The sequence below is a fragment of the Syngnathus typhle genome, linkage group LG18 (assembly GCF_033458585.1).
Source record: "Syngnathus typhle isolate RoL2023-S1 ecotype Sweden linkage group LG18, RoL_Styp_1.0, whole genome shotgun sequence".
NCBI lineage: Eukaryota > Metazoa > Chordata > Actinopteri > Syngnathiformes > Syngnathidae > Syngnathus > Syngnathus typhle.
In genome coordinates, this window is record NC_083755.1 from 2648377 (window position 1) to 2663559 (window position 15183).

A 15183-nucleotide genomic window follows, 5' to 3' on the forward strand; every position below is an offset into this window, starting at 1 on the left:
TTTTTTTTGCATCTCAGTGACTCTCACTCATACTTTCGAAGTATTTATAAAAAAAAAAAAAAAAAAAAAAAAAGACAAAACACTGTTTTAGTCTGATGATTAATTTATTCATAAAACAAAAAGGTAAGTCAACAGCATAGGACATTGAGGCGTGCGGAATGATCTGGAGCTCAAATGTCTTGTAATTCCATAAAAAAAAGCTCACTGATCATCAACAATTACAATATACACGGATCCAATTCATATCGCTCTTCCACAAAAAAATGTTGTGGTGTGTGAGAGACACGTCAAGACAGGAGGACGTTGGTCTTTATCTAGAGGCAAAAACAAGTAGACTTTATCTGAGTCACCATCATTGTGACAGTAACAACGACTACAAATCATTCAGTTCAAAATTGAAACGTTTTTGGTCTTCTTACCTGTTGTTTTTGTGGCTTCTCTACATTGGCACAAAGGAACCCATTCTAGAGAAAGAAATGAGGACAAAATGGCAGTATTGTGAGGATTCAAAACAATTACGATGTTTGAATTCAAGGGCCAAGATCACAAAGCAAGTTTGGTACAGTCGACGTCAAATTAATTCAATCCCAAAGGAATTAAAGGAAAATCTCTAGTTAGCTGCCTATTTCTGAAAATGTGTCAAAGCGAATCATTCTGTATTTCTGTCTCACTGCTCCCCCCCCTCTCATTTTTTTGGTTTATTCCCTCTACACAAAGAATCCATCTTCCAGGAATTTTACAAGCAGAGTCAGACTGAACGTTGCCTGCTTTAGTGCTTCGCGCCCCTGAGCTCGCCCCGAGCCCAAACACTTACGGTCCCTCATCTCGCAGCAGACCCAAGAACTTGCTAACTCTGTAGTGGGCGTCCATCTACAAAGCACACAAAAGAGGAAAAAAGTAAGCAACTTACCGTCACCATCGATCCTCAACGACGCGGAGTCGTTTGTCCATCCCAAAATTGCACGAGGAAGTGCTTGTTGCCGTGGCGACGAAAAATTAATTCTCTGCGAGTCCCGGCACACCTGAGTTCTCAAACTTTTTGGGGTCTACACTTTTAGAGCGTTGCAAATCCATGGAGTCAAACCAAAATTCTCAAGATGAAAAAAAACAAAACAAAAAAACTTAGCAAAACACAACGAGAAGGCCAAACCGCGAGCCCCTGCGGGCCATATGACAAACCTCCGGGAGGGGGCTGCGTCCCCGTAAATTACAGTCATATGTTGGTTCAACCTGCCTCGCTCGAAGACGCCGCGGGAGACTCAGGGACTTTTGGCAAAGTGTCCCCGTGAGTCAGGACACGTGAGCGCCACTTGGACGTTGAGCGTACTGGAAGTGGTGACCAAGAAGCGTTTGCAACAAATCATTAGGCAAAGCCGCGCACATTTTTCATTGGACTCAACACATGGCGGTTTGTGAGCAGCGGCGGCGGCGAGGACGACGCTCTGGCGACCAGATGTGGAGGACGAACGCCCAGAGAACACGACGGCGAGCGCAGGGGGTGGGACGCCCAAGTCCTTGGCGTGCGACTTGCCGCCACTGACTTTATCGCAATCATCTTTTATCGAATATAATTCAATACCGCTCAAGAGCCAAACGTGTATGCACAGTTAATATAAAAAGTCTACACACCCCTTTACAAATGCCAGATTTCTGTGTCATAAAAAGAGACTAGGACAAATCAATTCAACACTTTTCCCACCACTAGTAGCTATATCATGAAAACTGCAATTAAAAAATCTTTTGGGGAGTTGAATCAAGTCTTGTTCACGCTCGCGTTCGCTCTCGTACCTGCGCGGCCATCTCAATCAGGATGATTAACTTCCTGATGCCGATCCAGAGGCGCTGGCCCTTGACGGCGTTGGCGATGGCCGCCCTCTCCTTCTCCTGGAAGCTTCCCAGCAGCTTGAGAAGAACAAACATCTCAGCCACGAGTTTTAATATATTCGTGTATGTGTGCGTGTGTGTGTTACCTCCAGGGCCTCGACCAGCTGCTCGCCGGTGGAGATGTTGGGAACGTGGACGGTGGTGCTGAAAGCATTGAGCATCTCCATTTCCTGGAGGACGTCTTTGCGACTGCTGGTGCCTATGATCAGCAATTTACGACCCTGAAAAGACAGTTGAATATTTTTCAAGTTGTTGCATTGTCAATTTTTACTCATTTTGCTTCATACAATACGGGGCTATTTTTCTTTATTAAAAGCAAAAACACGTGTGGATGATTTTTGGTGGTCTGACAGTTAAAAGTCATTTCAATTGGTAAATTGGAATAAGCTTGAAGGTGAAATTTGAAGCATTGGCGCCGCAGAGCAAAACGTCGCCGTGACGGACGTGTGAAGCAGAGCGGAGGAGACGAGCGAGCGAGGGCGAACGACGCGAGGACGACAGACAAACATGAGGCGAGAAGAAAGAAAATAATTGTCGCTGCGCTAAGCCGGCGAGCTGGAGGAGGACCAGCAGAAGGCGCGGCAGGAGAGTGGCGAGCAGACAGGGGGATTATGGCCGCCGGCCGCACCCCTGCGGTGTGGGGGGTTGCCACGCTGCATGCAGATGAGGTGCCACACAGGCGGCGGCGCTGCCAGGTCCCGGATCTCTCACAGAGGCCATTCTCCTCCGTGTCGCCTCGGCCCCCGGCGCCCCGCTGGGCCCGGCGCTTCTCATGCACATGCGGCTATACAGAGCGCCGTTCGCTCATTGGCAAAGCCTGCAAACGGCCGCGGGCGCAGCCAGAGCGAGGCACGGCTCTCGGCCGCTCCATTCACTCAGAGTACAACAAACACTAACAAGCGTCCCCTCGCACAACCGCGGCTCTCATGCCACTCGCAGCCGGGCCGCGCCGCAAGCGCAATCTGCTGCCCTCTCTCTGCCGCCGAGGGAAGTTACCTTGGGAGGAGGCTTCTTGAGGAGGACCAGCAGAGCCTGCAGCACCAGGTTGGAGAAGCGAGGGCCGATGGGCACGTAGTCTGAACTCGGGAAAAGAGGGATGGCGTGAAAAAAAAAAAAGTGGGATGTCACGAAAGACCTCGATGGCCGTCCGCGTACCCAGCAAGCGCTCGATGTCGTCCACCACCACGCAGCTCAGCTGAGACTTGTAGGCGTCCTCGAATATCTGGCAACGGCGGAGAATTCAGAATCCATAAGACACATTTGCACCGGGAAATGAATGCAAATGAAGTGACCTTTTTAATGGCCTGGCATTTGGCGATCTCCGAATGTCCGATCATCTTGTCAGGTGAACAGATCTTGATGAAAGGGAACTGCGAGTCTTCGGCGATCTTAGCCGCCAACGCCGTCTTCCCGCTGTTTGGCGGACCTGAGTGATCAAATCCCAACAGACGTCCGTCATGGGTCCGAGCTGAGCGCAAGCGTGTGCCTTACCCTCCAGCAGCACGGACACCAGCGGTGTATGTTCGCTGTTCTTTGTCTGCTGCACCAGCAGCTCACCGTCCTCCAGCACGGCCGACACCGGGTCACCCCAACGGACGATGCCGTTCATGATGTAGCTGCCGTAGTCCTCCTGGTTGGTGCCGAACGCCTGCGGACGAGTCGGCACACTTTTGAATTTCTTGACTATGCTTTTAAATGTCTTGTGAAGATTCAAACTAAGCAGTCAAGTATTTGTACTGTTGTCAACTTAGAGACTTGAACCGGACTTGATTTGAAACCTCCAACTTACAGGTTTGATGTCGTTGTTGAGCGAGGCCATGAAGTCCATCCTGCTGACTTTCAGCTTTTCCGCCGTATCAATGTTGACCTCCACTGTGTTGCTGGCCTAACAAGCACACACACAGGCGCACACACTAGTGAGATGTGCACATTACCAGCACACAACTACACAAACAGAGCGCAAAGGTCAGCCGGAGAAGACCCAGGCGATGAATATGAGCTCACACGGGGCACCAGACGTCTCGTTCGTCGTACGTCAACGCCCGCTAATATCTGCTGCGATGTCTGTGTGCAAGTGTTTTGTCAGCTGTGTAGACTTGAACTTTATAATGATTGGGAGACATTTTCTCAGGATAACACACACACAGCACACAATAATTCATACATTCCACCTGTTAACCTCCAAATAGTTCTATATACCGTTTTTTTCCATGTATAATGCGCAAAATGTAACTAATTTATTGTCCTAAAATCTGGGGTGCGCATTATACATGGGTACAAAAAAACAAACAAAAAAAAAAACTTTTTTTATCCAGATATGATACGGAGGCCGTCATTACAGATGCGCTTTCTTCTCTGCTGTTCACTTCAAACACGCTCCATACAAACACAATGCTTTCGTATCAGAGGCTCGCTCGATCACCTGCTTGTTTGCTGTCACAATGTACCCTACACAAATCCGAAACATTTCTTCGCTATCGAGTTTGCTAGCGCATGCGCAGTGATACTGACCGGCAGAATAACATCCGGTTGTTCCCAAAAACTATCTTTTTTCTGAAATAGTTTTACGTTTACGGACTTAAGTAGGAGTCAAAATTTGGGTGCGTATTATACAAGGGTATAGGCTTTTTTCCGGCATCGACATGTCGTTTTTAGGGTGCGTATCATACATGGAAAAAAACGGTATATGTTTTCTTTATCTTAAATTGCTCTTGTACGTCTTGTTTTGTCTTTAAACGAAACTAGGACAGCTCGTTCGAGCCTCAATGTCTGACCTTGATGTGTCTGTTCATGGCAGTGGACTGCGCCGCCCTGACCAGGCCCTCCAGCTCAGCCCCGCTGTAGTTTTTGGTCTCCGCCGCCAACTCCTTGACATCCACGTCGCTGGCCATCAGCTTGAACTGCCGCATCTTTGCCGTGTGGATGTTGAGGATCTGAAGGCGACCCTTCTCATCAGGCAAGCCTGAAAGAGGGAAGCGGACGCTATCATGCCCGGCCCAGCCGAGCGTCATCCCTCCGCGCGCTTACCGATCTCCATCTTGACTTCTAGCCTTCCAGGTCGCAGCAAAGCCTCGTCGATCAGGTCTGGCCTGTTGGTCATACCTGGGGACGCCATGGACCAGTCAGATGCAGTACAGCTTGTGATACATAATAATAATAATAATAAAAAGCCTAACCCACCCCACCACAAGATGACGCTAAAGCAAAACTTTTACATGAAGTGTTGATGTGTTACCAATGACCAGGATGTTGTTGAGCTGCTCCACGCCGTCCATCTTGGAGAGAAGCTGGTTAACCACCGTGTCGTGCACGCCCGTGCTGCCCGCCATGCTCCCTCGCTGCTTGCAGATAGCGTCGATCTCATCCAAGATGATGATGTGCAGGCCGCTGTTGGCGCCCAGCTAAGGAAAAAAAAAAATTTAAATGCAAAGTTTGACATGATCAACATACATAAGTGGAGATGCATTTTGTAAACATTTTGTAGGCATCACTTCGAGTTTCGGGGCTGCGAATACTTTCGTAAAGTCGACAAGAAAATTCTGAAAAAGTCAAATGTCACGCTTCTATCATCCTTCGTCATTACTGGAGAGAGTCAACAAGCCGAGGGGCTTTCCCCCCCTTCGCCGTCCGCACACCTGTCAGAGCAGCATTTAAAACAGCTGCGAATGCGTGCGTGAGGGCGAAGCGCCTCATTAGGTGGTGAAGACTGAGTTTCCAGGCAAGTCTCCCACTATCCAAAGGGACCACCGCCTGCCCGACCTCTCCACTTGCACGCCACGCTGAGGAGTGATCATCATCACGCGCCGCCGAAAGGGCAGATCTGTCCACTCCGAGCGAAATGACTTCTTACGTGTTTGGGGGAACTGACGTCTATGCGTGTGTGAAAAGCAGAGGAGAAAGTGGATGGAGATCTCACCCTCTTCTGCTCCTCCTCGGCGTCAGCAAACAGCTTGCGCACGTTGGCCTCTGACTCGCCCACGTACTTGTTGAGGATCTCGGGGCCGTTGACGATCTTGGGCTCGCGAGCGTTGAGCATCTTGCCGATCTGCCGCGCCATCAGCGTCTTGCCGCAGCCCGGCGGGCCGTAGAGCAGGATGCCCTTCACGTGCTTGCAACCTGCACCCACGAGAAGGGAGAGTCCATATCTAAACCATAAGCCAAATTTCAAGATAGGTTCATTTCACAACACACTCGTGTGTTGTGGCAGCGTGACGTCGGCCTCGGTGGACAGTGTGGCTTTCATGGGCGGCCATTTGCACCTGCGCTGTGGCATTTGGGCTAATTGAGAGGCCTGCTGATAAACATCTGAGCTGCCATTTGCACCCGCAGAGGGAGGGAGGCAAGGAGTGGCCAGGTGGAAAGTGGTCTTCGGCGCCAAAGCCCGGGTGACCTCGGCAGGAGTCAAACTTCCTCGTATTCGCGCCCAAAATGCTGCAGATTTTGCCCCCCGCCAGGCCTTCCTTCTGCTGTCAGCACCTGTCCTCCTCATGCAAGCCAATTAGCCCTTTACCTTTAGCGGGACACACTATCAGGGTTTAACATCTCATCGCGGCGGCCAGCTGGACACAGCCAAAGGCAGACTCCTGCGCAGTGGCGCTTGGCTAAAGGTCAGCAGCAGCGGTGTGTGTGTGCGCACACACTCAGCGGAACGGGACCAAGACCCACCACAAAAAAACTAAAGTTAAAACTAAAGCCAATTAGCAAATCGGCAAGGGTTCACTGAAAAAAATTCTCCTTAGAACGGGTCCTGACAAGCCTGAGGAACGGGACTCATGTGTCAGGAAGAGAGGCAGTTGAGTCAAAAAAAAAATTATTGTGAATCATGTGACAGCAGCCGCCAGACGCGAGCCTGCGTGCAACTCGCCAATTACGACATTATGACACATCCGCCTTCAAAGGTGTCTTAGCCCATCATTTGGATTTAAGGATTTATACACCCCATGAATGGATTTGACATCATAATCCGGTGCTGACAGAAGTTACTCTAGCTCAAATAATTTAAATAAACTATTTGTTCAAGTCTGCCCACACATGCACTATTATTTTACATGTCATGTACATGCCCGAGCAACAGGTGGCGCAAAAGAAAAAAAGAGACTCACCCATCTGTTCTACGATATCTGGAGGGAAAACGCGCGAGGCGAAAGCTCGTCGGAAGATGTCGGAAAACTCCTTATCGAGGCCTCCGATGCCCATCTTCTCAAAGTTCCAGTCAGGACTGATGATAGATTGGTGAGACCCTCTGGTCTTGGATTTCCCTGTGAGGCAGTTGCACAAACATTTATTATTACCACAGGTGAGATATTTGTGGTGTTTGTTCTGGGAAAAGTCTACATGTGAATTTGGCGCCCCCTTGTGGCATTGTAGGGAATTGTCATTCATTCCACTTATTCCTTCCTCCCTCATGATTGTATGACATAATTAATTGATTTGTAGCTGAGTATACAAATGGCAAAAGCGATAGCCCACCAATCAGCGTCATGGACGAACTCTCGGCTTTCTCAAAGATCACCTGACTGTTTGGCAGCAACAAGCCAATCGAAATCTGAGGGAAAGATGCATTGTGATTATTGATAACGTGATGCCGGGAACATTGTGAAGGCATCAAGACATTAAGGGTGGGGGGAAATAAAAACTTTAAAAAAAAGGGACACCTTTGGTTTTTTAAGCGAGGTCTGGTCACCCTTGAGGATGCTGGGGTCCATACCTTCCATATCTTTCACCAGCACATCAAATGGCTTATCGCCAAATTTAAACACAAACTTTTTAAGAAAAGAAAAAAAACCAAATCAGTCACACAAAATGATCGATATATTTCAGTGAGTGTCACGGACAAACGTCTGCTACCTGCTGTCCCGCGGTGAAGGCCTGCTGGTTAAACTGCTGAAGAAAGTCGCTGGCCATCACATCCGAGTCGTAGGGATTGCTGTCGGCGTTCTTCTTCTGCAGGAAGTCGATTTCCACCATCATGGAGTCGATGCATTGCTTGGACTTGTCAAACGTGTAGTTGGAGACTGCGTGATATATACAATTTTGCTTATTGGAAATTTGTTATTCGGGTTTATTCAGGAAAGCAAAAGATTCAACAGGAAAACTTGATTTTCTTTTTTTGCATTGGATGACTGTGTTATACTGCCCCTAGGTGGCCAAGATGCGCATGTCTTTTTCACTCACCTTCTACTTCTTGTCCGATAGACAGACCGGCCCATTTTCTCTGTATGATGAGGAAAAACAGAGAACAAGATGGACTTTCATTGCTTTAAAGTCACAATACTGACGTGTGAACGGCTTGGGAAGCAGATTTCAAGTCCAGCAGAAGAAGAATAGAAGGAAGAGAGGGTTAGAGAGTACCTGTGGGCTGGTGAAGAAGCAGCGGCCAGGGTTAGAGACAGCCCAAGAGGAGGCCACGTTAGAAGGAAGAGAAAGCACTTTGTTATGAGCAAGAGTCAGCACACACAGTTTGATTGGACCGTACCTGTGGGAGACTGAAGGCGATGCTGCCCAAGTTGACGCTGGGGTGCGTCTTCAAGGTGAACACGTACTTGTGGGTGAGGTTGCGCACAGTCACGTGTCTGAGACGAAGGCAACAGAAAGAAAATGTTCTCAATTGTCAAAACGGTTTGGTTAAAGAATCGGACATAAGTCTAGTAATAAGAACTCACTGCTCCAACTGTGGCTCCTTCTCGTTGATGACGGCACAGTTGGTGAGGGACAATTTATCCGTCGGGCATCTCGCCGCTTGCATCAGCTGACAAAAGATTTGTAAAAAACGTTAAAAGTTTCGTTGACTACTAAAGTTGAGTTAATGATGCTTAGTAGTGACGTCATGAGTTTCTCCAATCAAACCGGAAGTTAATCCTTGTTGGCGATTCAATATACCAACCAAACTCGACAAACGTCTCGTGATAACCAGAAAGAATATTAGATGTTTAATAATGAGACTCAACACAAAGAATATACCAAATTGAAACACAAGGTCCATACGTAGCAGCAGAAATTGAAAATGTTTGCTGACGTAAACAGTCACGGCTCAAAATAAAGTTTAAAACCAGTTAAACCTTCTCGCAAGCTTCTTTTGAGGCAGACAAAACAATAATTGCCACATTCGACTTTTGAATGACAAGTACTTCTTGCCACCACAGCCTTTTCAGTCATCTTTTTTTTTTAACACTTTTAACCTCCCCCGTTTGTAACATTGGTGCGCTGATTCGGAAACTGTTTATTCGAGATATGCTTACCCTCGTCGTCATCTTTGGGTTGAGATTTTGTTTACGACTATTAAGTGCAAGGAAAGTTTGTCTTCCGCTGAAAGAGCAAGCAACGGCGGCTACATATCGCGAGATGAGCTGAGATCTTTGTGGTCACGTGTCTAGCACGTACTGGTGACGTCACGACAAAGAGTAAATAAATTATTCTTTCATGGCAGTTTTTATCATTTTAAATATCCACATGCACTTATATTGTTTCCCCGAATGCATTTTATTGTTTAATAAACTCGTAAATATTTAACAATGACGTTTAGTTTAGTTTTTTAAGACAAGAGTGGCCAAGATATTCCATGAAATTTAAAGAGGCAGGAGAAATATCTTTAAAATACAAAATATTTATTTCGAAAATGTCTTTGTAAGAGAAAAACAAAACAACCAAAAAAACATACAAATTGTTTGGTTACTAGCATATCACGGTAATGCTAGAACTAACAATGGAGAAGAGCAGAGTCGGATGCTGAGAGGCAAAAAAAAAAATGTTTTGGCCTGATGGGACTTTATACGGTGCAACCCAACAAGAGGCAGACAAGCGCCAGGGGACATGGCACTCGTGGTAAAATTTCCTCTCGCCTCTTCTATAAACATACATGAGCATTCACGGTTGGGGGCAGGCATCTGGCAACCATTATTTTTTTTGTTTGTTTCTTTACAAAAACACAAAACCAAAAGCAAATATAGTGAGTTTAATACACTTCTGAAATACAGCGGGGATTGAAACTGTTGGCAATGATATGAATGAGGGGGTAAAAGCAAAATTGAGTATTCCAACCTTCCCCAAAAAGTCAAGTGTGCTTCTGAAAGCCACAGAGAACATGAACAATAAGGAACAGGGAGGGGAAAAAAAAACTGTCATTTCTGCTCTTTAGAAAAGAGCTTGAAGAGGTTCAAGTGTTATGCACTATTCTTCTTTTAAATCTTTTTATTGTGGTCGTACAATAAGATTCCCTGATGGCCTGGCTTGGCCGCTGAGTTTAAACGAAATATCAAAATAAAATAGGGCCAGGGGGAAAAAAACAAACACAAATGTGATACTGTCCATTGAGGGAGAGAGGTGAGGTGTGTCTGATGGATAGTGGTGGTGGTGTTGTTGGGAGGGTGGGGTCCTGTTTGCCGCACTCGAGTCATCTTCTCCCTTGTCCCCTTGTCCCCATCTTCAAATGTTACATAAGCTGCTCAAAAACACACGCACGCTTCCCTCCAGGTCACGGCCGCAAGCCTGCTCTGTGGACAGAGATGGGAAAAGACACTCAGCATCTACTTGACATATGTAAAATGTTGCTTTTAAACACGTGGCTCACCTATGTCAGCTTCTTGGCTTTGTTGTAAAGTGAATCGACCACTTTGCTCATGTTCTGAATGGTTTCCAAGGCGGCTTCGTACGTTTTGTCCACGGGCGGCTCCTCAAAGATGATCAGCACTCCTTCGCCCTGGTCCAGGATTCCTGAGGCCGCCCGGTCCACACAAACAAAACAGTCAACAATTGCACATAATACGTTTAGTGAGTGTTGTAGCCTGATGGAAAACATTTTGATTGAATTTTGTAGCTCGTGTCAATTCATGAACCAAACCAAATAACTGTGACCCAGGGCTGTGGACTCGGTCGGATTTTTGCACCGAGTCCGGCCTCTTGACCATGAGTCCGAGTCCGGCTGTCCATTTTTTCTGTTAATTCATGTGACTGCTTAGTCTTTATTCAAGACTAATTTAGATCAAAATCTAAATAATTACAACAGTTTTGTGACGGCTTTGTCTTTATTAAACATATAAACGAATACAATAAACAGATACTTTCAAGTTTTAATCATTAATTACCCCATTATAGCTCAGACATTTATCTAAACACAAATAATTAGTGACGACCCCTTATTTGGAAAGCGAAAAACCCATGTCGTATGGCGTCAGCACTATGTTGTTTTCAATAAAAACATGAAGAACTCACGTTTGCGTCAGTCAATTAAATTTTTTATAAAGGATTATTCTCATTTGATGTCTTTAAATTCATCCGCGTTCTGCCATTGAAGCGGGGTGCATTCAAAGACCAGTCGTTGACATCGGTTTTTCGCTATAATTCGGTATAATTCGAGGTAGTCCACCCTCACCCAAAGTTAAGGTTTCATGGGAATATTATTGTCATAATTGTCTGGACCATATATGATAATTGTTTAATGGTAGTTATTGATACATCTTGAAGATGTCAAGTTATAGGTGCATAAGACTCTGTTGTTCATGCATATAGCACGTTCATTGTAAGAGGGGAAGAGATGTTGTGTATTTTGGGCTAACTCAAATTCCGTAGTAGAAAAACCCCGGAAGTGGGATGGGCATTCTGTGTTGTTGTGGTACGCCCTGTGAACGCACTGTGAGTAAGGAATAAAGCAGTTATCATTCACGTCATTGTTCGACCTATTCTTGCTATCTAAGAACCTGGAAAATAGTAAGGATATAACATATATCACGGGTCATTACGACGAGTTTGATGGAGTTTTTACTGCTTCTTCCAACTCCTACCGCGCTGACTGTAACCTGACACTCTCTGGCTGCGTCTTGCCTCTTTTTTTTTTATTGTCGGACTCGGTGGACTCGGTCAAAATCAGCACAGAGTCCGAGTCCGGCAAAAATGACCGAGTCCGAACCGAGTCCACAGCCCTGCTGTGACCTTACCGTGAAACTTTTTATCAAGAATCATCTGTGACAGCTTGCGCTCTACATCCCCCTATAAAAAAAGATGGATAAGGAATCAGTCAAGAATTTAACTGCTGCTGATAGATTTAAGTCACCTTACCTTTGAGAGTTTGATAAGAGATGATACATGTTCTATCTGGAAGGAAAAAAAAGATATAATAAAACTGCTTGAAAAAATAATCCTCCACACGATTCTACGTGACGGCTCACCTGAACTCTGGAGAAGGGCTCGATGACTCGGATGAGGTTCTGTTCCAGCAGGTTGTCGTATAGCTTGGCCAGATGAGTGTTGATGATGGGGTCGTCCCTCAGCTCCGCTCTGTACTCTGTGAGGGCCTGCGGGAAGGGATGGGGCGTAAATCACAGCAACACCTCACGCGGGACACGAGTGGAGCAACCCAAGACTTTTGATACCTTTTCAAAGTCTGCTAATGATCTGTTCTTGCTGGCCTGGGCCACGCATTTCAATGCGTCTGTCTGTAAGGAGGGAAAGCGATAACTGACGCGTACAAACCAACAACAAAAATGAGTCTGGATGAGCGGAAGAAGCCTACCTGGCGCCCAGTGTATCGTAGGCCCAGTTTCCCGCTGATCAGAGACTGTACCTCCTCTGGTCTGCAATAAAGAAAAAAAACGAAAATTTAAAAGCCGGACAAGAGAGACGCCGACACGTTTGAGCATCTGCGTACGAGCTGAGGACAATCTTGCAGAGGAGCATGTATTTGAGGGCGGTGATGGCTCGCGGGCTGTCGATGGAGTCGTAGCCCTCAAAGGCCTCGAAGAAGTAAGAGTAGGCCGTCTTCCAGTCCTTCTCCTCGGCCGCGTGGATGATCCCTGGGCGCGTCACAACAAACGTTCTACGGAGAACGCAAGGATGGGCGATTTATAAATAAAGAGGGCTTCCCACCTGACTGCATGTCCAGCGCCGCCTGCAGCTTGGGAGGACAGTAGATGGCGTTGGCGGTGGTGCGTGCCGAGGTGAGCGCGGCGCGGGCCTTGGGCAGGTTACTGAGGGCGTGGTACGTCTTGCTCTCCAGCAACTGCACCTCCACCAGCAGGGCCTTGTCATCCATCTTCTTCAGCTCCAGCAGCAGCTGAGAGCCTGAGGAAAGAAGGCCGGTGCCAGCGCCCGTTGAGAACGACCAGAATGATGGAAAAAAGGCGGATAATAGGCAAGCACCCACCTAGCGCCAGGGCCTCCTGGTACCGCTTGGTGTCAAAATAGAGGGAGATCAGTCGAGCCTGAAGGCACGAGAAGAAAACATGAATCACATTAATAGCCGCACAAATGAATCTGAGATAAAGTATTTTTTCAGGCACAGTCATAATTCATTTTTATTTTTTTGTCTTTACTTCAAGGGCTTGTCGCAAGAAGGTCCTCTTCTCGGTCTTGGCCCATTCAATACATTCCAGACACAGGTCCACCTCTTGACCTGTGGCTGCCTCCATGTCCAGGAACAAATCCAGCAGCGAGCGCACCAGCCGTGCCGCTTTGGCCTTGCTGATGGAGATTAGGAACGGCCGTACGAATTTCAGCAAGCCACCGAGTTCTGGGGACGGCAGGGCGCATCGTTAAACAGGCATTAGATGACACATTGCTGGAGTTTCCAAGTTCACCTGCCGCCTGTCCCGTCTTGGCCAGCAGCGTTCCCAGCTCCAGGATGCTCTGCTCTTTGACCCTGACCGCTTCTTCATCGTTCTCCTGGACGTCTCGCCTCACTACCAACGCCAAACCGTTACAAACACACTCTGGTTATTTTTTACAAATATCATCATCAGATTTTCAGGCAATAACTGTTGCACTTTGACCTGCGTCTTATTTTAGACAAGCATCTGTACTAGCGTACAGCATGTGAGTGGAAACACGAGGTGCGCTCGATGACAGCTGAAGTCCGCTGCTGTGACAAGGCAATTTGAGGGCTACCTCGCCGGTGTTTACACATGACATACATGAGACTGAGGACACGCTTTAAAAACACGCACACACCAAACTATTCGAAATAAATGTTGGCGAAGCGCTGTCGTGTCATTGCGAAGAACATTTTGTACCTATCAAAACAACAACAAAACATGTCACATCCTCACCAATCACTGTCGCGGTGACGACAGGCTAGCATCGCTAGCAATTTAGCAACACCGATAATCGAATGGCACATAAACAAATATTAACGAGCAGATTGGTATGAGTAAATAAACATGTTTATAAAGAGTCAAAACGTGACTTGCATGAGACGTCAGGCCTGTTAGCAGAGCGGCTAACGAGCTAACGTCCGTCCAGCACCCACTCAACAGTGAGTCAGCACCGCACAACCGGCTCGCTGCTACCCGACTAGCCCCCATTCGCGGGCGACAAAGCAGCAAGAAAACGCCCCCCATGTGGCAAAGCGGCACCCCCAGCCTCCAAATAAAAGCATGACTCGTACCTATCGAGTGCAGAATGTTGATGGAGGCATCGCGGTCCGTGCTAATGAGAGACTGAGCTCTCTGAAACTCGACCACTGCTGCAGCCGCCATTTTCCTTATTCAAAGTGTAGCCTGAATGAGAAGTACGTGCCGGACGTGACGTCATGGGATGGGTGCATGTCGGGAAATGACGTTCGCTTAAATGTTTACTGTATCTGTATGCCTTTATTGTACTGCCCCAGGTGGCCAGGTTTAGCACACCTTCTTCCATTTTAGGCAAAGCCCTTCCTTTCTCCCATGCCTTATTTACAGCTCGGCGAGAAATGTGTATTTTTTTTTGTGGTGGCTGGAACAGATTTTCCCCTCTTTATTTCTATGGAGAAAGATGATTTGCAATTCACGAGCCAGATTGAATTAACTAACTCAACGCACTCCTGCAGTAACAATAAAAACGAACGATGTTGAATAATACGCCATTTTAGTTATAGATACAATATAACATTTCATTGCATTCATAAGTGAAAATGACGCTATGTAATATCTCATGTTATTAAAATAATACAACCGCGTGGCAGTGATAACTTGTTTTGGTTAAGTCTAGATTTTAGATTCTTACAAGAAAGAAACCAAAATCAAAACATTTTTTTATCTTTATGGTTGATCAAGTGCAATATGTTTTATGACCGTATCTTGACAATCAATATTTGCTATTGAGGTAAGACGTGTGTCACAAACACCAAATGAGCACATTTCCTATTGATTTTGCCCTCGGGGCGGGTAGATTAGTGCCAGTGTGCCTCAAATTGGGTCAAACGACAACGTCCTCCAATCACCGGACGCTTGGTGGTGCGTTCAGGTGCACGTTGCACTCTATACCGCGCCTGCGGGGCTCCGTGCATGCACTCGTTCTTCGAGTGGCTGCGTGGCGTGGACACTCTTCAGGAGG

The 15183-nt window shown here is 46.9% G+C and overlaps 2 protein-coding genes across 2 annotated transcripts; both read right to left on the bottom strand.

Moving 5' to 3' along the window:
* Window positions 1–85: 85 nt before the first annotated feature.
* Window positions 86–9258, bottom strand: LOC133142593 (vesicle-fusing ATPase-like). The gene is made up of 22 exons (XM_061263915.1): window positions 9123–9258; window positions 8547–8632; window positions 8360–8456; window positions 8059–8098; window positions 7732–7898; window positions 7539–7646; window positions 7354–7429; window positions 6987–7142; window positions 5801–6000; window positions 5120–5285; window positions 4912–4986; window positions 4659–4846; window positions 3674–3769; window positions 3376–3532; window positions 3177–3310; window positions 3040–3106; window positions 2881–2960; window positions 1971–2105; window positions 1789–1902; window positions 815–870; window positions 420–464; window positions 86–314 (listed from the first exon to the last, which is right to left on the bottom strand). Exons 1-21 carry the CDS (start codon window positions 9132–9134, stop codon window positions 440–442), a joined length of 2235 nt encoding a protein of 744 aa, XP_061119899.1. The 5' UTR covers window positions 9135–9258; the 3' UTR covers window positions 86–314; window positions 420–439.
* Window positions 9259–9471: 213 nt separating this feature from the next.
* psmd11b (proteasome 26S subunit, non-ATPase 11b) lies at window positions 9472–14409 on the bottom strand. Its single transcript, XM_061264702.1, has 13 exons — window positions 14258–14409; window positions 13452–13553; window positions 13188–13384; window positions 13019–13076; window positions 12742–12936; window positions 12524–12668; window positions 12389–12449; window positions 12249–12311; window positions 12045–12170; window positions 11935–11970; window positions 11814–11865; window positions 10451–10593; window positions 9472–10373 (listed from the first exon to the last, which is right to left on the bottom strand). The coding sequence occupies exons 1-12, from the start codon at window positions 14346–14348 to the stop codon at window positions 10451–10453; spliced, it is 1269 nt and encodes a 422-aa protein (XP_061120686.1). The 5' UTR covers window positions 14349–14409; the 3' UTR covers window positions 9472–10373.
* Window positions 14410–15183: the final 774 nt, after the last annotated feature.

Coding starts and splice junctions, on each gene's coding strand:
- psmd11b (XM_061264702.1), bottom strand. CDS start 14,348: ATGGCGGCTGCAGCAGTGGTCGAGTTTCAGAGAGCTCAGTCTCTCATT. Junction 13,385..13,451: donor CAAGACGGGACAGGCGGCAG/GTGAACTTGGAA, acceptor TGCCGTCCCCAG/AACTCGGTGGCTTGCTGAAA. Junction 11,866..11,934: donor CTCTTATCAAACTCTCAAAG/GTAAGGTGACTT, acceptor CTTTTTTTATAG/GGGGATGTAGAGCGCAAGCT.
- LOC133142593 (XM_061263915.1), bottom strand. Junction 7,899..8,058: donor TATCGGACAAGAAGTAGAAG/GTGAGTGAAAAA, acceptor TATATCACGCAG/TCTCCAACTACACGTTTGAC. Junction 3,770..4,658: donor CCATGAACAGACACATCAAG/GTCAGACATTGA, acceptor TGTGCTTGTTAG/GCCAGCAACACAGTGGAGGT.